Consider the following 27,977-nt stretch of genomic DNA (forward strand, 5'->3'; position numbering starts at 1 on the left):
GCACAGAGCTGCTGGGGTTTTCAGAAAATGTCCCCCTGCTGCATGGGGCTGTGTGGCCCTGGAATCTCCTCTCACTCGGCCTCTGTGTCCCTTCCAGATGGGGAGCACCAGCTCCGGGGAGCCTGTGGTGACGGCTGAAGGCAGCGGGGCTGCGACAGGGGTGAGTGAGCCACACCCAACGGTCAGCAGGGGCAGAAGGTAGAAAAGGAAGGTCAGACTAGGGTGAACGGGGAAGGGGTACTAGAGCAGGGCCACCTGGGGGTCAAGGGGCAAGGGGTCATCCTTACCCCCCGGCGTGTGCCTGGGGGCCTGGCTGTGCGAATGCGAAGCTGTGTGTGTGCCTGGGGGCTCTGCAAGGCAGGCACACGGGAGCCTGTCAGTGTGGGGATGTCCCTTACCTGGGCCAGGAGTGGGCACACAGCTGTGCACACGTGTGAGAATCCTCTGAGCTCTACATGACATTTGTGCTCTTAATGTGCGTGACTTGTGCCCGGGTGGAGCATGTCCTAGTGTAGTGCCAGGTCCTTACGAGGCTCAGTACAGCAAAGAGGACAGCTTAGTCCCTACCCTGAGCCAGGGGCAGGGAGGCCTGGGCCTTCTCACTGCTCTCATCGTGTTCTGGTCCCCCTAAGGCAGTGTGGCCCGCGGAGGTACAGCGCGGGCCAGGCAGCCTGTGTCCTCACATCTGCCTGCCAGGGACGGCCGTGGGAACTGGCTGAGGCCCTTCTCCCTCCGTTTAACCTGGGAGGTGAGACGGGATGCAGAGTGTGCCACTGCGTCACGAGCAGCAGAGCCTGGAGCTGCTGTCGCTGGATCTCAGCCTGAGGCTCACTCGCACTGACAGCCACACGCAGCCCTAGACCACCCTGGTGTGGCTGTCGCGCCAACCACCCCCCGTGCTGGGAAGGGGATTCTCGCAGGCACCTCCCCTCTCCTTGCTGCCGGCCAGGCTCAGGAGGAATGATATGACACCTGCCTGGCTCGGCTGCCCGCGGTCTCCAGACCGCCACCTTGGGGACACAGCCCCCACATTTTCTCCTACAAGCCTCCCCCAGCTCATGCTCAATCTGTGTCTCCTAATCCCTCTGTCTGTCTCCTTCTGTCTCTGTCTCTCTCTCGCACGCACACAGACCCAGGGCCAGCGCTGCATCTCGGGTAGGTGTAGCCGTGTGTCCTGCTGGCCGAGGCATAGAACAGCTGGTGACTCAGTCTGAACTTTAACCCCCATCCCCGAGAGTTCTCTGTAAACATTACCCTGTTTAGAAAGATAACCATTGGGTTATCTCAGCCATTCCGGGGTTTTGCTGTGACCAACCCCATTTTATGCAGGAGGAAACAGGCTCAGGGCAATGAGGTGAGCTGGCCTTGACCAAGGGGGAGGACCTGCCATGGGGCCAGGGCTGTCCTGGAGTGAGGGAGGGTGGGGCTACTGGCACCTTTCCCACCTCCTGCTGTCCCCTTGGTCTCAGGGAGCAGGCGTCCCTGTCCTGAGCTAAATCTCTAGGAGCAAGACACGAGCCCCTCCTCTGGGCTGCCCGCTGAGGCGGGCCTGTCCAGGCGGGCTGGGTGCTGGCCGCCGTGCCCTCCTTGTGACCTAACTGTACCAGGTTGTGCCAGCCGTGTCCTTAGGGTGGCCAGGCATTGGGAACCTTGATGAAGCCAGGAGGCTTCAGGCAAGGATGTAGCATTTCAGGGCACCATGGAGTGCAGGAGGGAGGGGGGACTTCGAATAAACACGAAATGGGCGTGAGGAAAGGGCCTGGTGGTTGCCTGGCCTCTGCAGAGCACACAACCACCCAGAGGGGAAATCTCGTTAAAACTGAAAATCAGGAAGTCTGAGCGTGGCACAGCGGTGTCCTCACTCCCTAAGCTCTCGAGCCGCTTTCTGCGTCTGCTCTGGGCTCTCTGGCCTCACCCTGCTTCCCGGCCACCCTCCCCTGACATGCCCTGACTACCCCTTGCTCCACCAGCCCTGGGACCTTGGCCCCTGCCTGCCCTGCCCACGTCTTTGAAGCCATGTGGCCTCCCCTGGCGTCCCTGGTGAAAACATTTCCCAAGAGAATCACCATCAGCAACTGTTTGAATTGCCAAAGCCTATGTGTGAGGCTGGCCACACCCTAGACTCACACAGCTCTATCAGCCCCTTTTCCTGAAGCCTTTGGGGACATTATGAAAAGCAGCTTGTCCTCATGAGTGTGCAACTGCACTCACAAAAGCCTGAGCTGCCTGAAGTGGACACACGTTACATGGTCCCAGTGGGGGCACTCTTCAGCCCTCACACGTATGCATGCCGCACTCCCCGATCTGCCCGCACCCCTCGGCCAGGGCCGGCAGCATAAAGTCTCCATGATGAGGCCTTGGCACGGAGGCTGCCTCCCACCTGGACGGCTGCCGTGGGGAGACCCAGCTGAACCAGGCTCAGGGACCTCCACCATTCAGCCCTGGGCCCTGAGACGGCTTCTGGAGGCGTCAGTGGTCACTCGCTGGCCATAGAGGCACCAAGGTGCGGTGAGAGCCACCCGTTCTTTGTTGGTGCAACTGTCCCTGGACATAAGCCCACAGGCCCCGGAGATGGGACCCTCAGTGCCCTGGAGACGCAGGGAAGCAGAAATGGGTAGGTGCCTCGGGGTGGGCAGGACCTGGGCTGATTACAGGAGCCTGGGGCTGGCCCGAGGGCATTAGCACAGGCTTCTGCAGGTGGGATGACTGGGCTTGGTGCCCAAACAGAGAATGTTGTAGCTGGAGGGAACCTGAAAGGCTATGTTTTAGAGTGTCTTAACCTGTGGAGAGACACAGGCTGGGATTTGGCCCTGCAGCCAGGCTTTGGGCAAGTGCCGCTCTTGGAGCCTTTGCCCTGGGCAGAGATCGAAGCGATCAGGAGCCCTTTGATAGGAACCCCCGCAGCTCAGGGCTCCCGTCCATGTCCGGGGGCCTGCCCGGGTCAGGCTGTGGTCCGCAGACCCACTGGGCCTCGATGGCCACACCTGGCAGGGGGACATGCAGTCTGCCCCACTCACTTTCCTTCTCCTGACCCGGAGCTCAGCCCTCCTCAGGTTCTGCATGTCCTGTGGCAGCTGGATGCTCAGGGTCACATTCCAGTTCCAGTCTCTTGTCTCTGTCCCAAGCCAGGGCTGGGCCCCACAACAAACAACCAAACAACGGACCCAGCTCCAGCACGGGGCCTGGCCACCACCAGTGGATGTGGCCTGGCCTGGCCGTGTGTTTCTAGTGGTGTCTTCCTGTGAGCAGAGACTGAGCGCAGGGGAGATTTGGGGGGACCTGGGACAGCTCAGTGTGTGTCTGCTGTGTTGCACAGGGTGAGCATGGTGTACATTTTAGTACAAGGTGCTGGAAAGTGAGTTCATTCTCACACCAAAAGGAGTGATTTTCGCTACATTATACTAAACTTAATGCTTATTCTTAGCATATTTAGAGAGGGAGATAAATCCATTCTGGAGGGATGAGTTTATTTCCTGAGCCCTGATGTCTTCAGCTGTGCAGTCTCTGTAAGCCCCTCTTTCCCAAGAGAAGCTAAACCCAAACCAGGAAGTTTTGCAAGGGGCCTCCCAGAATTCAAAGCCTTCTCTGTTTTGCAAAAGTCGCTTCGCTGTAAACAGAAGCACAAAATGTCACCATTTGAGAGACCTCCCAGGGCCCCAGACTCACCATGGGTGACACATGGACCCCTCCAAGGTGCCAGGGAGGCACCCACCCCTGGCCTCCCTTTCTCGGGCTGTGCCAAGCGCTCTTCCTGCCTGCTGCCCTCCCCCGCAGCTCTGGCGCTGCCTTTCCTGGGACGAGGCCCCGCCCATGCCCACCCTCAGGGCTCCTGGCCCCCAGCTCACCAGCCGCCCCCTGATGGAACAACCCCAGGCAGTGCCTGAACCCCACGGGCTGGGGCTCGCCTCCCACCTCTGATACAACTGATGTGGCTCCACTGCGGCAACTGACTGGGGTCTGATTCTGTCTCACCGAGCTGTCCCCCAGCCCCCAGATGTGCAGCTAAATCTGCCAGCCCTTGGTGGAGACCAGTTCTGGGGTTGACTTTGGCGTGTTTTGGGCACTTTGGGGTAGAGTCGCTCAGCCAGTCATCTCCATCTTCCCAGAAGGGCTCGGGCCAGCCTTTCCGATGTCCTGACGTCCACACAGAAAACCTGCGGCCCTTGCCTTGGTCAGCCTGCCTGGTAACATCCAAAAAGGGAGTGTGGTCAGCCAGGAGACCTGTCCCTGGCCGCTCAGTGGACTCCTTGCCCCTCAGTCACCTGGTCCCCTGCCATCTACAAGTGCAGCCAGAACTCAGTGTTGGGGAACCGGTGTGGTGTGGTCAAGGGCATAGGCACAGTGAGGATGGCCCCAGTGGGCTCCAGTCCTCAGCACCGTGGAGCAGGTCAGGCCAGGACTGAGGGCACCGCTCAGCTCCTCAGCTGCCGACCATGGGAAGACTCACCCGATGAAGGAAGCCAGTGGGACCCTCGGTGCCAGCCCCAGCCCTGAGGCACCCTGCCTGCCCCCGGTACTGTGCACTGACCGGTCCTCAGGGACTGAGCTCCTGGCTGCACACCGTGGCCCACTCACGCCTTGCCTCCCCTGTGGGTTGGCCTCTGCCCCGCCAGCCCCCTCCCTGCCCCCTGCCCCTCAGGGATTCCCTGTAGCACCCACGGCCTCCTGCGTTCTCAGCCGCCGTGCACTGCTGCCTGCTGGGTGCCATGGCAGAGGTCCCCTGCCCAGGGTCCCCTAGAGCAGGCAGTTCTGGGCTGAGGCGCATGTCAGGCTGCCCTACTGTGGACCACTCCCACATCTGGCACCCTTGGAGTCCTCACCCAGAGAACAGGGATTTGGGGACACCCTGAAGGTGGGTGGAGGGTGAAGGCTACTGGGCCATGGCAGATCGGGTGGATGGCTTCATTCCCTCTTCTGTCCCTCCCCTGCCCCAGGCCCCTCTCTCCTCTCCTTTTCAGTGCATGTTTGGGTCCCCCTAGCAGTCCTGAGAGACAGTCACAAGGGAGGAAGCCCCAAGTGGGGCAGAGAGCTCTGGGGGGTTGGGTGAGGGTGGCACTTAGGGAAGAAGGGAGGCCCAGGGGAACACGGTTTTGCTGTCAGCCCATTCCTCCTCTTGTGGGCTTGGAGCCCTGACTATGGTCCAGAGCATGAGATGAACCACAGAGGGACCCCAAGCTTGTCCCACCCCTGTGTCCTCAGGGGAGGCCCATGAGTTGGAGGTGCTGGGGGCCGAGGGAGAGCAATCTTCGTCATCCCTGGAGGAGCCAGCCCTGCCCTCAGGCTCCTGTGCAAGGCAGGCCAGGGTGCTGGCCTCACGGTGGTGGGACCTGCAGGTGGGGACAGTTAGGGGAGGCCATGTACCAGGCCACACAGCTAGCAAGTGCAGGGCCAGAATTTGCACCGAGGCATCAGTTTGCTTGGGCTGCCATAAATACCATAGACTGGGTGGCTTAAACTACAGAAATTTACTTTCTCACAGTTCTGCAGGCTGGAAGTCTGAGGTCAAGGGGTCAGAGGACTAATTTCTCCTGAGGCTTCTCTCTTTGGCTTGTAGACAGTGGCTTCTCCCTGTGTCCTCACACGGTCACATGGTCACATCTGTGTGTCTGTGTCCTTATCACCTCTTGCTATAAGGACACAAGTCAGATTGAATCAGGGCCCACTCTAAGGACCTCATTTTAACTTAATCACCTTTTTAAAGGCCAAATACCGTCACATTCTGAGGTACTGGGGGTTAGGCCTTCAGCATGTGAATTTTGGGGACACAGCTCAGCCCATCGCAGCCTCCAATGCTGACTCCCAGTCCGAGCCACCCCTTCCTGGCTCCCCCACCCTCAACCAGCTCATCTCTTTCTCTTTAAACGTGCAGAGTTTATGTTACACATATTTTTAGCTATTTTGTTCAACTTTTTATTATGGAAGTTTTGGCTTCAAGTAGGGATACTCAGTTTTGGACTGAGTAGGGATAACAGTGCAGTGAGCCCTCTTCCCTCCCCAGCCTCAGAAAAGTTCGACTTGGTGCCATCCTTGCTTCCTCTGTCCCCGGCCTGCCACACACACATATTTTTTTTTTCTGTAATATTTTAAAACAAATCCCATACTTCATTTTATTTTACTCAGAATTACTAAGGGTAAGGTAATTTTAGATGTTTTTCTTTTAAACAGAATGCCTCCGGGCCTCAGTTTCCCTGTCTGTGCACCAGAGAGATTGAGATAAACATTTCTAGTGGCAGTTCCAGCTGTGACATCCTGGGAAATTTGTAAATATCTTTGGCATTTCTTAAACTCTTGAAGTTCTGTGTCAGCAGCAAGGGGTGTCGTGGGAGGACACCTGCTGGGAGCTGTGGCCTCCTCACAAAGGAAATGCTGGGGGTGGGGGGGTTTCAAAGCACAGGAAGTTATTTCATCAAAGGATGGGGCGCTTCCGGAGGTTTGCAGGCCACTGGAACACGAAAGGGTAATTGGCAACTTGCCAAAACAGTCAGGACTTCATGCACTGTAATGAGGCTCAGTACCCAAAGAGTGTCACTCATCCCGTTTTACAGATGAGGAAACTGAGGCTCACAGAGGCCAAGTGACTGGTCTAGGGTCTCACAGCTGATGAGGGGCAGGAGCCTGGGGTCTGTCCCCCACCTTGTACTGCTCATAATCAGCCAGGGAAACTGAGGCTCGGTGGGGGGCCCCAGGCTGCACCTGCTCCCGCCCTCCACACCACCCTCCTCCGTAGGAAGTTCAGGCAGCATCGCAGGAGGCAGAGAGGGGAGTAAAGCCCCTGGCTCCAGCCTCCTTTGGTTTCCTCACATGTGCTCCTGGATGTCTCCGGGCTCTCTGTGAGCGCAGGCCAGGTGCACATGTATGTTCATCCATGCGGTGCACCTGGCAGGATGGGCGCCCCCTGGAGCCCACGCAGAGCGGGTACATGGCTGGGTGCAGGCTGGAGCTCCCGAGCTCGGCCCGGCCCGGGGCAGGGCATGGACACCCCTGTCCCCAGTGCTGCGGGCTGTGTCTGTGCCCACTGCAGCCCGCCCCAGTAAGCGCTGTTTTCCTCCAGCTTCGACTCCCCTCGGTATTTGGTCAGATGCACCAGATAAAGGCATTGGCCAAGTTGTTCCAAACATAAAGGTCTTACTCCGTTTATAATCTTACTCAAGGTGAGGCACCGCCAGGCAGCCTCTAACAGGTGAGGCTGGGAAGGGGACGTGGCGCTCTTGGTTCTGTACTTCATTCCCTCCGGCACTTTTTGCCCTGAGTAGGCGTCGGCTGTACAATCCGGAGAGCTGCCCGTCCACCACCCAAAGGGGCGGGCCGCACACATGACTCAGAAGCTGATGGTGGTTATCTGCCTCCTTGTAGCTCGAGCCCAGAAAACTATCCTCTAAGACCAGACGCGACAAGGAGAAGCAGAGCTGTAAGAGCTGCGGTGAGACCTTTAACTCCATCACCAAGAGGAGGCACCACTGCAAGCTGTGCGGGGCGGTGAGTCCCAGGGAGAGGGAGGCGGGGGCTCAGATAGCACCAGCCCTACAGGGGGGTGTCCAGGTCCCGTCTCACAGACCCAGATGCCCTTGAGAGTGACATTGTCCCGTCTGAAGTAGAGGCTAATCACTTTTCTCTGGCCAGCTCTGGTGTTTGACAAACACTTCTTGTGGTTGAAAAAGTGCTAGAGTTGGAACCACAGAGCCCCTTGTATAGGTGACCTTGAGACCCAGGGAAGGATAGTGTCCTCACGCTGTGCGAGGTGCATGGGGAAGGGGAAGGGGAAGGGTGTGGCCATGGTGGGAGCTCCTCCTGCTGGCCTTTGCCCCAGCACTCCAGGGGTGTGAAGGTTGGTAGGCCTGTGTGACTCACTGTGTCTGACTAGTGAGTGCCCCAAGTGCACACCATCTCCATTCCTTCTCACTCAGCCCCAAAGCCCTGTCTCTGGAGAATGGGCTGCTGAGTCATCGATCAATAATTGAACATAAAAATATCCCTGAGAACATAACTAATGATTCAAGTATTTTCAGGTTAAAGAACTAATGATTCAAGTATTTTTAGGTTAAGATATTAAAATTGAATCTATGTTAGCAAGTGGATCTCAGCACACAGCTGCCTTGGAGGTGTTTTTCCAAAGGGCACCAGCAGTCTGTGCCTGACCTGATGTTCCTTGTACCTTGTCACACTAGTGGGGGGCCAGGGAAGGTGGATGGATGGATGGATGATGAATGGATGGATAGGTAGATGGATGATGGATGGATGGCTAGGTAGATGGATAAATGAGTAGATAGGGTGGATGAAGGATGGATGGATGGATAAATAGATGGATAAATGAACAGGTTGATGGATGGGTGGGTAGATGGATGAGTGGGTGGATGGATGCATCAGTAGATGTATAGATGGTGGATAAATGGGTGGATAGATGGATGGATGTGTGAATGGAAGTATAGATAGAAGTGGAGATGTAGGAAGTATGGATAGATGGGTGGAGAATGGATGGATGGATAGGCAAATAGATGAATGGCATATGGAGGGATGGATGGATGAGTGAATGGATGGATAGATGGGTGAAAGATGGGTAGATGGATGGGTGGGTGAAGGATGGAGAGATGAATGAATGGGTGGATGGATGGAGGATGGATAGAGGGACAAATGGGTGGCAAATGGATGGATGGTAGATGGTGGAAGGTGGATGGACAGGCAGATGGGTAATATGATCTGTACCTCTTAAAAGAACACTCAGTTTGGGGCCCAGTTTGCACTCTCTGGGATTAGGGGATTTAACTCAACCCTGCTTTCCCTATCAGACTTGCATGGAATCTGTTGCTTTAATTTAAGAACCATCCTAAGAATATATGCCCAGGCCCCTGCTCAGCTAGCTATGGACTTCACTTTGAGACTCTTTGGGATCAAAAGCTCCAGCTTCTGTTAATCTTCCCTGGAGTGAGCGTCCTCATGGCCAAGCTGGACTTCACCACCCAGCAGAGGTGGCTCAGTGCCCTCCATGACATTACTGCTTCTCTGTGCCAGCTGCTGGGGGTTAGTTGGGTTCTCATTGCCTTGGTTTGCACAGTGTTCCTTCTTCCTCACAAAGGAAGTCATAAAAGAAAGAGAAATTCCAAGAACAAAATCCCCATAAAACTGAGACTTCAAAAGAGGGTGCCTTCCATCTACTTAAAGAGAATAATTTCTCCCTCTGCCGAATCTCCTAATGCCTGTGAAATTCGTCTCTATGTTTGAATGCCACGGTCCCTCAGCAACCAGCGACCACAGGGTGCGATTCAAACTAGACTCTCATGTTTGAGCAGAGATCTCTGGGTCCTACAGCACTCGGTGCATGAGGCAGGAGGCGAATGGGAGAAGAGGGTGCTGGAAGGGGGCGTGTGGGTGGCGCTGAAACTGGAGGAGACGCTCTGTGTGCTAGGAGAAGGATCCAGCAGAGGGAGGGAGACTGAGGCAGAGACAGGATAACCAATAGGATGCAGCTGTGAGGAGCCAGAGTAGGGGAGCCGAGGGTGGGAGGAGCTCTGGAGCACCCCTTGGCTTCCTCCCCGTGCTCCACCCACCCTGGTCAATAACACTGTGCTGTTCAGATGGACCAGATTCCTCTATTCGACTGCCAGTGGATGTGGACTGTGGCCCACTTTGCTTCTTCACATTTTGGCTGTTGTGAATAATGCTGCTATGGACATGAATATACAAATGTATATTTCAGATCCTGCTTTTGATGCTTTGGGGTATATACCCAGAAATGGAATTGCCGGATGAAATGGTAATTCTATATTTAATTTTTTGAAGAACTGCCACACTGTTCTTCACAGCAGTTATTGCATTTTACATTCCCACAAGCAGTGCACGTATTCCAATTTCTCCACATCTGTGCCAACACTAGATATTTTCTGTTTTTTGGGTTTTGGGCTTGTTTTGTTTTGTTTTGTTTTGTTGATAACAGCCATGCTGAGGGGTGTGAAGTGTTTTCTTACGATGACTTTGATTTGCATTTCCCTGATGACTAGTGATGGGGAGTTCTCTCATGTGCTTGGTGGCGTCTCTCACTCTTCCAGTGCACACAGACTCCTGGACTCTGGACCGTCCGGGCAAGGAGAGCAGGCCCTGGACATCCAGTAGCACCAGCCGCACTCTCTGCTGTTGAACAGGGCTACTGGCGGAGGAGCCCTCGCCCCTCCTGCCTCTCCTGGCCTCTTCCTGGACAGTCCTGTGTCCCTGGGAGGTGGGGTCACAGGTGCCCTCTGTCTTGTAGGTCATCTGTGGAAAGTGCTCCGAGTTCAAGGCTGAGAACTGCAGGCAGAGCCGTGTCTGCAGAGAGTGTTTCCTGACGCAGCCCGTGGCCCCTGAGAGCCCCAGCCCTGGGGCTTCAGCCGAGCCCAGGCAGAGCACAGAGGTGGGTGCTCTGGGTTCCTGCTCTCTTCGGAGTGGCACAGGAGAGCCTCCTGGACCAGCCACGTGTCCACACCCCACCCCCACAGCTTCAGCTAACTCTGCTCCCAGAGCTCCCCGGGGCCCAGGACGGATTGGGGGTGTCTCAGTGGGGTCCACAGGCCCTGGGAACCGGGGACAGCCGCTGGGAACAGCTGGAGCAGCCACAATTTAATGTGTGCGTGGGTGCATGCGTGCATGCGTGTGCGTGTGCGTGCGTGTGCATGTGTGCATGTGTGTGTGTGTGTGCGCGTGTGCGCGCGCTCGCGCACATGTCGAGCTTCTCAGGACCAGCCAGGGCTGCGGCTTGGGAACCGTTTGCACCCAGGGGTTAGATGGGAACAAGTGTCAGCCTCACACCTGGTTACCTTGGTTGGAGGGTGAGGCTTGAGCTGGCCCCGAGTCCAGGCCTTGAGGCCCACCCAAGGGGAGACACTGCCCACGTGGTGGCCTGCCCCACTGCGAGCTGCCAGAGGACAAGCAGGGCACTGGAGGCAGGCAGGGCATCAGCCCTCTTCCCCGCTCCTCTTCCCTGCTCTCTCCTCCTCCCCTCCTCTTCCTGAGGGTGGCTGCTGCCTTCCCTGCCTTCCTTCCTCAAGAAAAGAGTCCCTATTTTATAGGGTCACAAGAAAGCTGAAAAAGAGAAAACATGGTTTCCCAGAAGAGTTCATTTTCCTTTCTCTCCACTTGATACAGCCAGCTGCAGGCTGCCGTCGCCTATGAAGCTGTTTATAATGTTGGTTTCTCTCCCAGAGGCTGGGCGGGGTGGCCAGATGGGCTGGGGGCAGTATGTTTTCAAGGTTCCAGCTGTTCTGACTCGGGTGGTTGGAGCCTGTCTGGGTCTTTGGTCTAAGAGGTCAAAGATGTAATAAGTATATTAGGACCGTGTGTAGAATGATCTCGATGGTGAAGAAAGACCCTTGCATTCCCCACTTGCACTCTGTCATTCCTACAATTTAAATACTGTGGTGTGTTCTGGGAGCCCCGGGGCTGTGGGGCACATGACTCAACAGTGTGCAAGGGGGCTCCAGCATTGCAGGAGCCCTGAGTGTGAGGGGCACCAGCTCCAGCAGGCAGTGTCTGGGCCACATCCAGATGGCCCAGGAGACTTGTCTCCATGATGCTCTAAACACAAGCAGGGAGGCTGTGCGTGTGTGCATGTGCGTGCACTAACTCACGCTCAGTCCCTTGGCCATGAGCCACCCTTGGGGCCTTGCTGTTGGGTTTTCCTGTTACACTGATGCTGTCCTGACCCAGTACGTGGACTCCCTCCCCTCAGGGGGTCCAGCCTACAAACCTCGCCTGATACCACACTCACCTGTGTTCCGCAGGCCTGGGTTCAAGTGACCCTTGGAGCTGGGTGAGGCTGGTCCCCATCTCTGCCAGGCCTCGGCCATGGCTCCACGGCCAGCTCCTTCCAAGCAGTGGCCCTGGCCCTGCCCCAGCCTCCTCAGGAGAAAGCATGACCACTGCAAGTGAGACCACCCTTAACCTGTGCCTCTGTGTCCCTAGAAGCCACCTGCTGCAGACACTGGGCCCAGCCTGCTCTGTGGCCCCCTACGGCTGTTGGAAAGCAGTGGAGCCTGGAGTGAGGTGTGGGCCGCTGTCCCCGTGTCAGACCCCCACATGCTGCACCTGCAGGGAGGTAGCCAGGTACGTGTCCCCGCCCCCAGGCTGGGTGGTGGGGGGTCCACTTTGCTCCTGCAGCCAAGAACCTCAGGCCTGGGGTGTCCACAGCAGGCCTGGGCCACCTGCCTGGGACCCACCCGCTGAGCAGTGTCATCTGGGCCTCAGTTTTCCCAGCGCCCTCTACTCCCCTCTGCTGCCCACTCACGGAGGCAGGACCTACTGAAGCCAGGACCCCAGGGCCAGTGGGGTGTGAGGGGGGCTGCACCTCCCTCCTGCATGCATTCATTTATTCACCCTTTCATTCATTCATGCATCCCAGCTGGGCTGGGAGCTGCAGAGCCTGTTAGGCCCGGCTCAGGAACCCATACTGCCCCTCCCCCAGTCAGGGACCCTCACGCAGCCCCTTTGAGGCCTAGCTGCTACCCTGTCACAGGGGTTCATCCTGCCTCTCCTCCCTAGAGGCCCGGCGGTCCGAGGGAGGCCATGGGGTTCAGGCATCCTGTGGGATAGGCAGGATGTCCCCTCCCGTGTCCTCCCTCAGAGAGCCGGTGGGCCACCCGGCCTCCTATTGACAGCGCAGGCATGGCCACCAGCCCATCGGGCTCAGCACCGCCTTGCGTGCATGGGGCTGGAGCTAGCTGCCTGGGAGGGCCTGAGTCACAGGGGTGAGCCTGGGGGCTGGGGCCCCCACTGACGCTTGGCTTTTTGCTCCAGGATGGCCGGCTGCCTCGCACCATCCCTCTCGCCAGCTGCACCGTGAGCGTGCCAGGCCCCGAGGAGAGGCCCCACTCGGGGCACGTGTGGAAGCTGCAGCAGGCGCAGCAGTCCTGGTACCTGAGCGCCCCCTCTGCAGAGCTGCAGCAGCAGTGGCTGGAGGCCCTGAGCGCCGCCACCCAAGGGGACATGGCCCGGGACAGCCCGGGAGCTCTGCAGCCCCAGGCCCCTGCTGGCACTCCTGCTCTGTGAGCTGAGCCTCCCACTGCCTTCACACCGCCACATTTGGCCTGTGCTTTCCTGGGAGGTGGTGTCAGAGGTCACATGAAGGGTGCCTGGAACTGCTGAGAGTGGGCTGACAGCCCAGAGCTCAGGGCAATTGACCCTGGAGGATCCCCTCTCGTCAGAGGAGAGGAAACTGAGGCCCAGAGAGGTGCAGCCACTTGCCCACGGCCACCCAGCAAGTCTCAGGCAGGAGCCCGGCCTCCAGCCCCAGCCCCAGCAGTATGGCTCAGAGCAGGGGAGCGCAGCCCAACTGCCAAAGTAAACATTATTCAAGTGGGCTGCATGGTGTCACCAGCCCCAAAAGGCAGAAGGAGGCGGCCTGGGCACCTCTCAGGGACAGCAACATACTGCCCGGTCGACAGATGTCTACAGTGTGGTCTGCCCCGGCCTCTGCCCGTCCATCCACACAGTGTAAGCTGAATTGTGACTCAATGCTCCAGGCTCCCTGTCCCTTCTCTGCCCCTCTCCTGAGGTCCTGCCTGCAGCGCACGGGAGGGGCAAGTGATGGGCCTGCCCCGTCCTGGCTGGACTCATGGTTCCCGAATAACCACACTCAGAAACTCTGCCGGGAGACTCACCCCAGCCACCATGTGGCCAGTGTGAGATTTGTGGCTGCCCCTTGGCAGGCAGCATGCAGTACTTATCTGCATAAATAAATGCTGCCACCAGCAGGTGGCCACTGCCTTAGCACTCTCTCCCTAGCCCCTCAGCAGGGTCCCCCCACAAGGTGGGCCAACTGGTAGACAGTTGGGGGACAAGGGTGACAGAATCTCCCAGGCCACATGCCTCACCTAGAGAGCAGTTCTGCACCATGGTCCTGCCAGAGCACTGTGCCATGTAGCAGGCAAGTGGCCAGGCTCAGAGGTGGGAGGGCAGGGTGCCAGGCACTCAGGATGCAGCTGTGGGGACCTCACAAAGGGCTTGAGGTGGGGGTGCTCTTTGCACCAGAGCCCTAAGGGCCTCTAGGAGAGAGTGGGCAGATTTAGGGACCAATGACTGGGGTCCCTGTCCCTCAGAACCCCACCCCTCTAATATCCACACAGCACCTCCCAGGGGTGGTGCTAAAGAGGGCAGGAGTGGGAACCAGAAATGGCGGACTAGTCACAGATGAGGTGGGGGCACAGGTGGGGGTCACAGGGGAGGGGGGCACAGCTGAGCTTATGCAAGATCTAGCTGGGCTGTCCTTGGGATGCTGCCACAGCCACTGCACACAGAGCCCCTGCCATATACCTGGGCCTCTGCCCCAAGGTCCCTATGCTGCACTGGGTGGTCTAATAGTTCCACTTCACACTGGGGAACCCAAGGCTCAGGGAAGCGCACCCCCCGTGCACTCCCACGCTGGATGGTGCCACCAGGGAAGGATGGGATCGGGCCCTTCTGGCTGCCCAGAGGCGCCTGGCCCTGCTCCAGCTACTGCCCAAGGAAACACAGTAAACCCCCTAGTGCAGCTGGGGCAGGGCCAGTCAGTGGAGGACGCTGTGAGGGGACCCCGGCCTGCTGGCCCTGCCCTCTCCCTGACCAGAGTTCAGCTGTGACGCACATTCATCTCCTGCTTGCTGTCTGCACAGAGCGTGCCTGGAGCCTGCTCCCTCACACACGTCTACTGAGCACCTACTGCAGCCCGAATGAGGCCCTTTTAGGGGTCAGGACTTTGCCCTCTGCCTCCTGCAGTAGTTCCATTTCTGCCATCCCACCACAACCCCAGGAAATTCCCACACGGCAGCTAAGGAAACTGAGTCACAGAGAGGAGACCCCCATGAGACCCAGAGGAGACCCCCATGAGACCCACAGCCCTGGAACCGAGTGGGCCACTGGAAGCGGCCGGCGGGCATGGCGACTCTAGCAGGGGCAAGGTCTGTGGGAGGCCACTGAACTGTGCTGTGGGTCCTGACGGCAGGTCCCCTGGTCCCAAGCCCTCTCCTCTCCCGCCCACTAGCCTGGCTGTGGGTGGCCCAGGGTCCCCACACACAAGGTGTCCACAGTGATCTCAGGAGGCTTCCTTCCTTTGCTCAGCACTCTGGAGGGGACTGTGACCAGAGGGGGTCGGGCAAGCTTGGGAATCTTAACAGATCCGTCTGGCTGCAGGGTGCTGTGGGGGTGGAGATGGAGCCTGGGCCCTCCTCCCTGAGCGTCATGACAGATGCAGACCGTGCAGTGGCCAGTGGGCGAGCAGAGGCCGACGGCGTTGGTGACGTAGGGAGCCTCGACAACTGTCCCTGCCCAGGTGTCAGCCTGTATGCCCAGCGCTTCCAACATTTTCTAGAGATAAAAGAAATCCAGATGTCCTTGTAAAATATCCTGATAAACTTTAGTAACTGCTGCAGAGTCTGAAATCATGGTGGTTCCAACCAACCCTAGGTGGGTGGCCAGAGGGGAGTCCTCTGAGAAGCAGGGACAAGGCGCGTCACCACAGGCCTTGGGCAGGGCGTGCCTCCAGACTCTGTCACCCGCTGCAGGGACCTGCTGGATGCCAGTTGGCCCAGACCCAGTCTTCTTTGCTCTTACACTAGCAGCCGCGGGTTGTTCTCATTTTTTCCAGAAGAGGAAGCCGAGGCTCAGATAGGGAGAGTGAGGGGCCTCCAACGTGCAGACCCCGTGCCGCATCTTACGGGGCCGGCGCTCCTAGGGCCTGTCCCCAGAGAGCCCTTCTGCTGTGCGCCCCAGAAAGGGGGCTGCCGAGGAGCAGGCTGCTGTGGGGCGTCCACACCTGGGTGTTGGGCCCCATGCCTCTCACCACCCCGCCTCCTTGGCCCTCCTCCTGCCCCAGAGCCCGGGGCCTGGGCACACTCCACTGCCCATCTGTGGAGCAGCAAAGCCTGGCCACTTGCTGGATACGTGCTGGCTCCTGGCCGCTTCATTGTCCTTCCTCTTCCTCCTCCTCCCCAAGGCCAGCTGTCCCCTCCACAGGCATAGGAGGCCACCCTCTGGGTGGGGAAGAAGGGGCGCTGTGGGCTGGGCAGGGAGGTGGCACCTGGGGTCTCTGGGGCCTGAAGAATGTCAAATGGGACCGGACAGGGTCTGGGGTGTCCAATCACCACCAGAGTTAGGGCTCTTCTGTCCCCCCCAACCCTTGGCGGCTCCTGCCTGCCCAGCCTGCAGGCTGGGGGCTCCTGGTACCAGCTCAGGGGCTGAAGTTGGAGCACAGTGGGCATGAGCAGAAAGGTTTTCAGACAGGAGAGCAGAGAAAAAGAGGAGAAAGCCAGGGGAGAGGGGAGTGAATGGGCTCTTGGGCAGAGATTCCTGCAAGGAGGGCACACCATCCCTACTAGGCCCAGAGGGGGATGCTGCTCGCAGTCCTGGGGAAGAAAAATGAGCCTCCAAGAGGACCTGCTGCAGACCCGGAGCTGTCCAGCCACTGAAGAGAATTATGACTCAGAAGGCATCTTAACAGTAGCGAAACTGAGGCGCAGAGGGGGAAATGCACTTGCTGGAGGTCACACAGTGAGTTAGGTGCCAGCAGGGATTCACTCATCCATTCATCCCTTTGTTCCTGCACCAGGCACTGCTAGCACACCTCCTGGGGCCCCAGCCTGGGCTGCACAGAGCGGAGGCCGGCCTCGGAGTGCCCTGTCGCTTGGGGAAGCAAGTGCACTGAACACTACTTGGATTTCTGGGAAGGGGGTCAGACACCACCTCTACGCCCCGGTCCTGCTATACTTCCAGCCCCATCACCGGGTTCTGGCCACTGGGCCTTCAGAACCGCCAGCCTCCTTCCCACCTCTGGCCTTGCACTTGCTGTCCCCTGTGCCCGGGGGCTCTTCCTGCAAATCTTTTGTGGCCGCCTCGTCCACACTCACTACTGCTCAGCCACTTCCACAGAGACCCCTTGCCCGTCTCTGCACTTTTTTTTTTTTTTAACTATTTGCTCCTTGTTTAACCTCTCTTTCCCCATGTAGAATAGAAGCTCCCAGAGGGCAGGACTCAGCCCCTCCACAACACTGCCTGGCATAGTAGGTGCTCAGTGAATAACTGCCAATAGCTGTGGAAAGGCTCAGGGACACCTGTCTTGCCACAGGGCCCCTAAGTATAATACTGTGGGTCTGGAGTCCTCATTTACAGATGGGGAAGTGGATGTTGCCTGAGATTATAAAGGTCCTGGGTCTCAGGAACATAAGAGTCAGCTCCTCCTCAGATGTTTGGTCCCACTGTAGAGATGGACACACTGAGACCCAGAAAGGCAGTCATGTCCCCAGGACACGGGCAGAGGGGGATTTGGACCCAGGTGGGTGTGATTCCAGCTGTGTTTGCCTCCCATCCTCCCATGAGACAGCAAGATCGGCTACAGCACAGGACCTCTAAGCAGCCACAGACCCCAAAGCCCCAAAACCTACACTAGGCCCCAGGCCCCAGAGCCCACGCCTTGGGGCAGCCCCAACCCCACCCTCCCTATAACCTGTGGGGGCCTCCAGGCCTTGGCTTTAAGCACCAGCTGCTGCAGGGACCTCGCCTGCCTCCTGGAATCCAAGCCTCTCTGAGTAACCACTCCTGGCACTGGGCGTCCAGGAAGGAGGGTGGGCTCACCTTCCCCTGGAGTTGCTTGCTCTGTCTCTACAGTTAAGCTCCCTCTGGCCGATCCATCCAGGGGACATCCAGGGAGAGCCTGGGCCCAGCTGGAAGCCATAGGTGGCTGCATTGTGAGCCCCCCTACCGCTGCCCATACCGTTCAGGCACCCATCCCCCACCAAGAAACCCTCCTTTTGGGGCTCTCAGTAGGCAGGGCCAGCAGTGGTCAGCTCTGAAGCTGCACACTACATCCAGGCAGGCAACTCTTGGCACTGGGCAGGTGTGTCCAGACCTGCTCACTCTCCCCCTCAGCATTTCTCCTTCTCCCCTGGAAACAGCAGCCATGGTTCCCAAGGGGCACCAAGTGGGCTGTGACAAGAGTCCAGGCTGTTCCCTGGCCACAACACGTCTCACACTATTCATCCATCACTCAGATTGGAGGAATTCCTATCGCCCTATGTGGAGGAGGAAACGGGGCAAAGGGACTTGATAGAGGTCACAGACTCCTCTACGCGCGGGCTTCTCTCTCTACTCCAAGGGACCTTGGATGAAGTCGAAGGCAGGAGGTCTGGGTGGGCTGAGGAGGGAGGCAGGGGAGGAGCAGCCAGGCGCCCACCCCACATTCTACACATTCCGTTCTAGAAAACGGCCAAGGTGCCAGGGCCCCGCCCCGCCTCCCTGCTGATCTGGCGGATTTCTGGGCTCCATGCCCTGCTGGAGGGAAGCTCTACACAGAGGCTCCCCCAAGCCTAGGGAAGGCTGCATCTTAGCGACGATGACGATGACAACAACCGTGTGGTCGGACACAGCAACATGCCACCTCCTATGCAGGGTTCCATTTCCCTAGAACCCCGAGCGTGCTCACAGGAAGCACAGGCCCTAAGGGTGCCCTGGCCGCGAGTGTTGCCGAGGACGCAGCCCACCCACTCTTCTGTCCTTACTCCATTGGTCCTCCTCTGTGGATGCCCCATACTAGCTCCAGACTGGACTCAGCCCTCTCTGACCAGCCAGGGCGGAGCAAATGTGAGGTTGTGCCCGGAGGCTGGGTGGGGGGCTGGGGGTAGCAAGAGAAGAGCTGGAGGATGGGTATTGGTAAGCACAGCCTGGAATTTCTGGAAAGCCAAGGTGAACCAGGAAGTGGGGGCCACTCTCGGAGTCCCGTGACTCGGGCTGAACCAATCAGCATTCCCCATGCCCTCAGCCACAGGGATTGGCTGGGGATGGTCATCTGACCCAAGATGGCTTCCCTGCCCGCTGATGGCTGCGGTGGGAGCCTGGCTGCTGAGCTTGGGCAGTCTTCTAGAAAGGAAAGAGTCTCCCAGTGAGGCCCAGAGGCGGGAGGAAAGCTGATCTCATCTAAAGTGGCTATGTGAGTGCATAAATTTCTCCTAAAGTCAGATTTTCTGCTAACTGCTGTCACACCCACAATCCAACAGCCACCATTTTGCAGAGACTAGCCTACACCCTCCAAAAGGCCCTGCTTTGGCCATGTTTCCCCCACCCGGAATCCAGGCTCACAGTATCTCTGAAAGGGACACAAAAACCTTTCGACTTTCCTGCCAGAGCCAGACCTGCCCCCACCCCTAAGCAGCTCAGTCTCCAGTGCCCCAGCTCTGCCCACTGTAAATGCTACACACCACCTCCCTAGGAATCTCTATCCCCAGAAAGGGAGCTGGGCTTTCCCTTTGCCTTATCAAAGCTAAGAAAATAATCTGCCTCCTGCCCCAAACAACACCTGCCTCAACGGGGCATTGGAAAACTGCCGACACTCGAACAGCCCATCTGCTTCTAAGGAAAATAATACTGGGGTCTAGTCACAAAGCACTCCACTTCCCAGAGTCAGGGAGTGACTACTGTGCTGTGGGAGGCCCTAAGCCCAGAGGCCTACAGGACTTTCTCCTCTGTCCTCACAGAACCTCAGAGGAAGAGACTCTGGTAATCACCTCGCTTCCGCTTCCGGAGAAGGCCCCTGCTGCTCAGCGGGGAGGCCGGGCCTTAGGTGGATTTCCTGTAGCAGACCATGGATTCCAAGCAGGGAGTTTATTTGGGAGGTGATCCTTGAAACACTGGGGAGTGGAGACGGAGGCAGAGATAGGATAAAAGCCAATACAGGGAGTAGTGTGTTGAATAGTGTCTCCCCCAAATTCATGTCTAAACAGAACCTCAGATCATGGTTTTATTTGGAAATAAGATGCAGTTAGTTAAATTAAGATCAGGTCACCATTGTGACTTGCTAAGTGAGGTATTTAAGTTAGGTTCGGTGTAGTCGGGTAGGGTACAGTGAGGGACACCACACCAGAATGGCAGAAAGATTAACTTTATGATTCACAGAACCCAGAAAGCAGAGGGCAGCGTGTTTTACAGGCCAATGGGAAGGGGAGGGTAGGTTCGGGACATGGTCACACAACCAGTGGGTAAGGAGCAAGACAGAGAGAGGGGCCTGTGGGCCAACACCTCTCCAAGGGTCTAGGGTGTTACCTAGGTGAGTTTTCAAGACAAGGTTGGATTGGTTAATTTAAAGGGAGCATTAGAACTGGAACTTGGGGCTTACATCGTCATGTTCCCCAGACTTAAAGCAGAAGTAAGGTGGTCAAGCAGTTCAGGGTATTGGGGCCTTATCTGTCTAGAACACAAAAAGGGGAACTGTGTGGAGACTGCATCAAAACATGTAGATCAAATGTGACAAGGTAGGGACAGGACAAGATGTATGCCAAGACTGCATTAATATGAATGAGAGTTATAGCAGTCATATTGGATTTGGATGGGCTCTAAATCCAATGACTTCCTTACAAGAGGAAAGGACATGTATACATAGAAGGGAGAAGGCCATGGGATGGCAGAAGCAGATATTGGAGTGATGCATCTACAAGCCAAGAAATGTCAAGGATTCCAGGAGTTGCTCAAAACTAGGAAGAGGCAAGGAAGGATCTTCCCCTAGAGCCTTCAGAGGGGCTTGGCCCTGTCAACACCTTGATTTCAGTAGCCCTGACAAACTGATACAGATTTTGTACCAGGAAGTGAGATGCTGCAGTGACAAATACTTGAAAATGTGGAAGTAGCTTTGGAGGTGAGTAATGGGTAGAAGCTGGAAGAGTTTTAAGGTGCTTGATAGAAAAAACCTACATTGGCTTGAAGGGATAAAAGTGGACATTTATTTAAGGTGCTCCCTGTGAAAGCTTAGAAAAAAGAAAAACTGTACAGAGAGTGTCTATCATCTTAGAGAATACATATATCATCAGGAGCAGAATGTTGGTAGAAATATGAACATTTAAGGTGCTTCTGGTGAGGTCTTGGAAAGAGAAAGATGTTCTGGACACTGGAGGAAAAGTGATCTTTGTTACAGAGAGGCAGAAAACTTGGCTGAACTGTAGAACTGTGTTCTACTGTTGGGTAAAAAGTAGAACTTGTAAGTAATGAACTTGGATATTTAGCCAAGGAGATTACCAAGCAGTGTGGAAGGCATGACCTGGTGTGTTCTTGCTGCTTGTTGTAACAAGAGAAAAGAGATAAATTGAGGAAGGAACTGTTAAGAAAAAGGAACCTACACTTGGTGATTTGGCAGGTCCTTAGCCTGTGCAGATTACTAAAATCAAATGATTCACTGTTGAGAAAGTGTGGTCTAAAGCAGCGGTCCCCAACCTTTTTGGTGTCAAGGACCAGTTTCATGGAAGACAATTTTTCCTCGGATTGGGTTGGGGGCGTTTCAGGATGATTCAAGCACATTACATTAATTGTGCATTTTATTTCTAGTATAATTACATTGTAATATATAATGAAATAATTATACAGCTCACCATAATGCAGAATCAGTGGGAGCCCTGAGCTTGTTTTCCTGCAACTGGACGGTCCCATCTGGGGGTGGTGGGAGACAGTGACTGATCTGACAGGAGGTGGAGCTCAGGCGGTGATGGGAACCATGGGAAGGGGCTGTAAATACAGATGACACTTTGCTCGCTCACCTCCTGCTGTGTGGCCTGGTTCCTAACAGGCCACGGACCAGTCCTGGTCCACAGCCCAGGGGCTTGGGGACTGCAGGTCTAAAGAGAACACCAAGGGTGTTGCTGGGCAATGTTTCGTTGATGAGATTAGGAATGTGACTTGTGGATCCAATCAACCATCTCAGCAGGATCCAGGAATAGATATGATCTGTGAAGGGGTCTCCTGTCTGATGGCATGGGCCCTGTGAATTACATAGGAAGCCATAAGTTTCCTGAGAATGTTACATCAGCAGAAACACTGCCAGCCTGGACCGAAAGGCATAGATAGAGATGGGATGAAAAGAAGGAAGAATGCCTTGGAGAACAAGACATGGATGGAGAGACAGGCTAGAGAAGGTGGCACTTCCGCAGCTGCTGTGACCCCAGAGAGCAGGGCCACCACCAAAGGCCCAGAGGACAGAGCGTTGAGTCACAGAGGATTATTTTTAAGACCACAAAACCTGCTGGGTTTCAGACTTGCTTAAGACCAAGTGACCCCTTCATTTATTCCATATTCTCCCTTTGGAATGAGTAAAGACTTTAGGGGGTGTGAGGATGGGGGGAATACATTTTGAACATTGGACCAAAGAGACTCTTTGGGGGTCAGGCTGTAGTGGGTTGGTGTCCCCCCAAATTTATGTCAACCTAGAACATCAGAGTGTGACCTTATTTGGAAATAAAGTCTGACAGATACAGTTAGTAAAGAAGTCATCCTGGATTAGGGTGAGCCCTGAATCCAATAATTGGCATCCTGATAAGAAGAGAAGACACGCAGAGATGTGATGTTGCAGGTAGTGATTGGAGGGATACAGCTACATGCCAGGAGTGCCAAGGATTCTGCTGTTGTTTTGAGGCCCCAGTTTGTGGTACTTTGTTGCAGCTGCCCTGGGACACTAATACAGATGGTGTGTAATTAAGCAACTTAGGACTGGAGGCTGCTGGAACTTAGTCTGCCAGGGAGCTCTGGGAGCTACTACTCCATCCCTCCGGTTGAAACCGCCCAGGAACATACCTGTCATTAAACAAAGTGGGGTTTGTAGACTTGCTGCAATGAGTGAGAGCACACACCACGGGAAAGCCTAGGGTGTCCCAGCACGCTGGTGTTCGGTAGCAGTTAGCATAGGATTTGGGCTTGGGTTAGGCAATTTTGAGAGAGGGAGATTCAAGGAAGCCAGGATGGATTGGATGGTGTCAGAAAGTGAAAGTAATTCTATGCTTGGGTATCTTAATCAATTTTATTAGAAAGTGGAGGAACGAAGTGAGGCTAAAGCTGCAATTGGTAATGAAGCAGCAGCCACTCATGTTACCCAGGATAGGGGGACCTTGGCGTTTTTATTGTTTGCCCAGTGACTTTGATTGTTCTGTGCCAAGACAAGATTATGGAGTGATCTTGTGTAATATTGATGTTCTGTGAGATGGGTCATGTTCGCCAGGGGCTGTGAGCGCCAGGCCAGTTCCGGCTTCCCACAGAGTAGAATATCACCTCGGTGTCATGCAGCCAGGGCACTTACCTATGAGCGCCGGACAGACAGGCTGAGCGCTGCTCCTGGGACCTTCCGTTCCCCACCATTTCTAGCCTGCCCTGCATGAGCAGAGGGGCTTCAGACCTGTTTTTAAGTGATTCAGATTTATTATTACTCAGGTAGAGTAAGGCCAACAGATCAGGAGATGACGGCTGTTGAAAAGATATTAATAGTTTGCTACTCACAATCCCCAAGAGGACGGGGCACACCCTGATATGAGGGGCCACAAGGGAAGGACCAGGGTCAGTCATGAGGCAGAGAGAGTGAGGGGAAAACGTGGACCTGAGCCTTTATTGTGGTTTCCATGGGAAGGAATGGGAGAGGCAGGGCCAGCAGGCTTAGGATTGGCTAGTTTGAACCATTTCAGTGGCTCTGGGCACACGGCTTGCCTAGTTGTCACCTGCCCTGGGGTGAAAGCTCCACAGAGGAGGTGGCGGGTGTGGCTCTGGGTTGGTTGGTTTGTGTTTGAAAGATGTGACCACAGGTGAGTCCTTACTGTCCCTAGGAATTGGCTAGCCCTGGGATGGGCAGGCCCTCCAGGGTCAGCAAGGCCCAGATGTCAGAGCATCAGAACACAAAAAATAAAAAACATGATTACTATGGGATCCCAGAGGGAGTCCCCGGCAGCTGGGAATCGGGCCGAGGGGCCCCCCGAGAGGGCCTACCTGAGGAAACGTGGCAGGCACAGACAGCATCTGCCACAGGGGACCAGCCCAGAGTGAACCAGAGCAGGACTAGGGTGTGAGCTTAAGGTGGCCTGAAGCCAAGTTCCACATTCTGAGCTACAGCTCGATTTGGTGAGTGGGGAGAAGAGAACAGCAGGTACCTGCCTGCAGTGCTGGCCCACTCGCACACACCACGGGCTACTAGGGGTGCCTGCTCTGCGCCTGGCCCTTGCTGGGCTCCAGGGTCACAGACATGAACCAGGTATGGTTCCTATGATTGAGGTATGACTTGTCTGCGGGGTGGGAGCATTGGGGAGGGGTGACAAGCCCCTGGTCTGCCCCAACCCAACGTGGAGGAGGTGGTGCCTGCCGAGCATCGAAGCGCTGGCAGAGCCACAGAGCTGGGCAGCGTGGGTGGGGAGGTCAGCTCGGCTGGAGTGCTGTGGGGAGGGGCTGGTGGAGCAGCTGAAGATAAGGGTGGGTGGGGGGTCTCAATGGCTTCACTGAGGACTGAGGACTTTATTCCTCGGCCCTGTAGATTTGAGAGATCCTGAAGGCCAGGGCGGGGAGCACAGAGCTGGGCACCAGGCAGCCTTGGTGAGTATTTAATGAGTGGATGGAATAAAACTGGGAGGCGAGGAAGGAGCTTCGGCTCTGAGGAAGAGTTGAGCCAGGGCTGTTAGCATAACCGCTCCATGGAGTCTGGCTTCCAGAGGCAATGGCCATCAGCAAGGGGAAGGCGGTCTTGTGGGGCTTCCACCTGCAGAACCTGGGAGCCCTCGGCCCCCTGAAGGCTGTAGTGACATGCTCCCCACCAAGGACTGCCATGTGCAGTTGAGCAGGCTGTCCACTGCACAGAGGCCCTGGTGAATATGTACATATGCTGAGATCCAGCCCATGCACTACCCTCAGGGCTGTGGCCTTCTCCAAATTTGCACAAAGCCACCAAGCGGGCTAGCTTTTGGCCTCCCGTTACCCACCGTAACCACCTCCCGAGTGAGGTGGTTTCTGGGAGGGCTCAGGACCATGGGGGTAGAAAGGGACAGGGAAGAAAAGAGTGCAGGGAGACCCTGGATGGCCACATGAGCTTGAACCCACCTGGGTTGAACCACTTCTCAAAGGGAAAGAAAGAACTGTGCACACCATCACCAGGATTTCATGTGCACTTGTCATCTGCCGCCTGAGAGGTGGTCTTATCTCTGGTAATGGGCTGCACCTGCCTGTCCCCTCTGACAGTGTCATTACAGCACAGGGTACAGACAAAGGAAGTGTAAACCATCTTCTAAATGGTTTAGCAAATATGGGTACACCACGAACACACACATTACCCGTATCCTCACTCAGCAATAACACCGTGCACTTAGTGCCCTCCAGCCTTTCCCTGTGTTGGTATCTGTGTATGCGTATGTCTGTGTTTTATCAAAAAAAAACAATGAAAAGAAGAAAGAAAAATGTCATAGGATCACACTTCCATTTTGGAACTCAGCCTGATCTTAGTTTTCTAATTTGGAGCAGGCTCCTGGTGCTCAGATGCTCAGCAGATACTCAAGAGGAGGCTGGGGCCAGTAATCCCAGCACGTTGGGAGGTCGAGACAAGAGGGTCACTTGAGGCTGGGAGTTCAAGACCAGAGTGGGCAACATAGCAAGACCCCGTCTCTACAAAAAATCTTTTAAAAATTTGCTGGGTGCAGTGGCACACTTCTGTAGTCCCAGCTACTCAGGAGACTAAGGAGGGAGGATCACCTGAGCCCAGAAATTCAAGACTGCAGTGAGATGTGATTGTCTACTCCAGTTTGCACAACAGAGTGAGACCCCCATCTCTTAAAAAAAAAAAATAGAAGAAGAAGAAGAGGTTGGGAGTTACCTGGTCTAGTGCTTACATCCAAAGCACAGACATTTGCCCCTGTAGTGGCCCACAAATTTGTTGACACTCCTTCCATTGAAAAGTGAGATCTTTGTTTCTACTCCTCAGATCTGAGCTCTATGCTTGATGAATACAAAACAACAGAAGTGATGTTTCTGGGCTGACGCCTTGAGAAACTGGCAGCTTCTACCTCCTCTCTGCTGGAATGCCTGCTCTTGGAAAGCTAGCTGGCATGCTGTAAGGAAGCTCAAGCAGCCCTGTGGAGGCAAGTCAGTGGCCTGCAACGTGTCAGCCCTGGGATGAACCATCTTGGAAATGGACTCTCTGCCCTGCCTAAATTGCAGGTTCATGAGCAAAAGAAAGGACTGTTGCTATTCTAAGAAGTATCTGTCACTATGTAGTGACAGATACCGAAATACTGAAACCCTGGCCCACATCCGAGCTCCTCTGCCTGGCCATGGTGATTAGTCCATGGATGACCAATGGTGCTTGGTCCCAGGTGATCCATCCTGGGATGAGGTGTTAGGATCCTGGGAGAGATACTCACTCACCTGCTTCTAGGACCATGAGCCACAAGGGCCTTGCTCAGAATGGTGAAGCTGCCGAGGGAAGCTGCCCTGAAGCAGACAGAGGGAAGCATGCTGAGCTGCTGCGAAATGCAAAAAGGAAAGAGCCCTGCAGACACCCCACCCCAGCCCACCCCGCCCTGTGGCGTGAGCAGGAGGGTTCTGGCTCCTTTTTTGTCCAGTGAATTTAAGTTGAGCTTTTGTCCCTTGCAATCAACTAAGGCGGCCACCTAGCAAATGTGTGACTCACAGGCCTGAGACTCAGTTCCCCATCAGTAAAATGGGGACAGTGAAGCCCTCATCAATGGTAGCTGGGCGATTGTTAGCAAACCAGAGCTGCCAGTGCAGGCAGAGTGAGGGGCCGGCACAGATGGGGAGCCAAGAGCAGCCCTCCACGCTCCACTTTACTCCAGGGATGGCAGCAAAGCTCCGCCTGTCACACGGCTCCACCCTTGGCCCTGGGACAGGAGTCCTAGCATGCCCATTCTGTAGGGAGGAGGAACTGAGGCACAGAAAGCCCAAGTAACATGTCCAGGTCCCACAGGCCAATCCCAGACAGTCAGGCTCTGGATCCCGGGCTGTTGGGAGAAGGTCTGGGATGGGCTGTATTGCAGGGGGAGACCCTCACCCCTCACAGGCCTCAGTTTCCCTATCTCTAAAATAGGAGACCTCCAAGAAGTCTCCTGAGACTGAGTCTCTCAGATGTCTCCATTTGGATGGGCCTCGGACAGCCTAATAGACCACTGAGAGGCTGTGGCGAGGGGTGGGGGGCATACCCAGATGCCACCTCACTAGGGGGCCCCAGGAATCCCTCTCCCAGCATGGCTACCACCTGCCCCAGGCTGTCGAGACCCTTTTTAAGGGAAGGTAGGGAAAGAGACCAGAGCCCAGAGAAGGGTAGGGGCTTAAGCAAGGCCGGCCCAAGGCCAGCCTGAGGACTGGGGAAGAGGCAGGACTAAAACACGCTGAGCTTGTGGGCCAGTGAGGGCTGAGCAGCCACCAGGTCTGTGGGGGCAGGGCAGGAGCCAGCAGGGAGCCTGGGGGAGGGAGGGAGGGAGCAAGGCTCAAGCTTCTCCCACCACAAGGCACTTGGGCTCGCCCTGCTCACTGGGCAGGTGCTGGGCACCAAAGCAGCTTAACTGGCCCTTGAGCACTAAGCCTCCAGTTGCCCTTGGCCCACCTGCGCCTTCTGACCCGCCGGCTTAGCTGGGAGCAGCTCCAGGCCAGTGAGAGCACCACCCCCTCCTGGAATCCTATCCTTAGACGTGAACTCCTTACATCACCATAAGAGGCATAATCCCAACAGCCGGTGACCAGGTCAGTCCACACCTTTTCTGGCAAGTGGAAATCAGAATGGTGGGAATATTTGCAATTGTTTACATCCATCTACGAAGCATTTAAAATCTTTGTTTCCTGTTTCCTGTTTCTTGTTTAGAGAATCGATGCACACTCACTCTGGAAAATTCAGAAAATGCAGAAAAAGGTCAAGAGGTAGGAAAAAAGACCATCCACAATCTGACCTTCTCTCGGCAGCCAGGTGAAGCCCCATTGCAGAGGACAAGGAGCCGGGGAGCAGCCCCCAGCCAGACTTTGTCCTTCTTGTGCCTGGCGGTGTCTCCAGCTCCTGAACTGGCCTGGCACGCTGTAGGTGCTCAGTAGTATCTGTTTCATAAATCTGTCATTCCTTTTACCCTCCAGGATGCCTTGCTGCATGTCTCTCAGTCATCATTTCTAAACCTGAGGGTGGTGGCTCAATGTCATGTCACCCGAGCTGACACATCTGCTTATGCAGGCTGTAGCCAGGTAGGACAGCTCAGTGGTCAGAGCCCAGGCCCCAG

General features: G+C 55.9%; 1 protein-coding gene and 1 long non-coding RNA gene across 4 annotated transcripts in view; both read left to right on the plus strand.

The window, feature by feature from the left end:
* Positions 1-15,364, plus strand: part of FGD3 (FYVE, RhoGEF and PH domain containing 3) — a 52,186-nt gene extending 36,822 nt beyond the window's left edge. For both annotated transcript variants that reach the window (XM_045562324.1, XM_045562323.1), the window contains exons 14-18: positions 98-160; positions 7,354-7,476; positions 10,238-10,378; positions 11,926-12,066; positions 12,757-15,364. In XM_045562324.1, the coding sequence (XP_045418280.1) occupies positions 98-160; positions 7,354-7,476; positions 10,238-10,378; positions 11,926-12,066; positions 12,757-13,008 (720 nt within the window). In that variant the 3' untranslated portion in view covers positions 13,009-15,364. The remainder of the gene's footprint in view (positions 1-97; positions 161-7,353; positions 7,477-10,237; positions 10,379-11,925; positions 12,067-12,756) is intronic.
* A 3,427-nt stretch (positions 15,365-18,791) lies between these two features.
* Positions 18,792-27,836, plus strand: LOC123645822. 2 transcript variants are annotated; one of them, XR_006737716.1, is made up of 3 exons: positions 18,792-18,913; positions 25,682-27,456; positions 27,575-27,836. It is a non-coding gene; the product is annotated as an uncharacterized LOC123645822 (long non-coding RNA). The 2 variants fall into 2 exon arrangements; XR_006737717.1 differs by lacking the exon at positions 18,792-18,913 and adding an exon at positions 20,580-20,611.
* Positions 27,837-27,977: the final 141 nt, after the last annotated feature.

Source organism: Lemur catta, chromosome 10 (genome assembly GCF_020740605.2).
Source record: "Lemur catta isolate mLemCat1 chromosome 10, mLemCat1.pri, whole genome shotgun sequence".
NCBI classification, from domain to species: Eukaryota; Metazoa; Chordata; class Mammalia; order Primates; family Lemuridae; genus Lemur; species Lemur catta.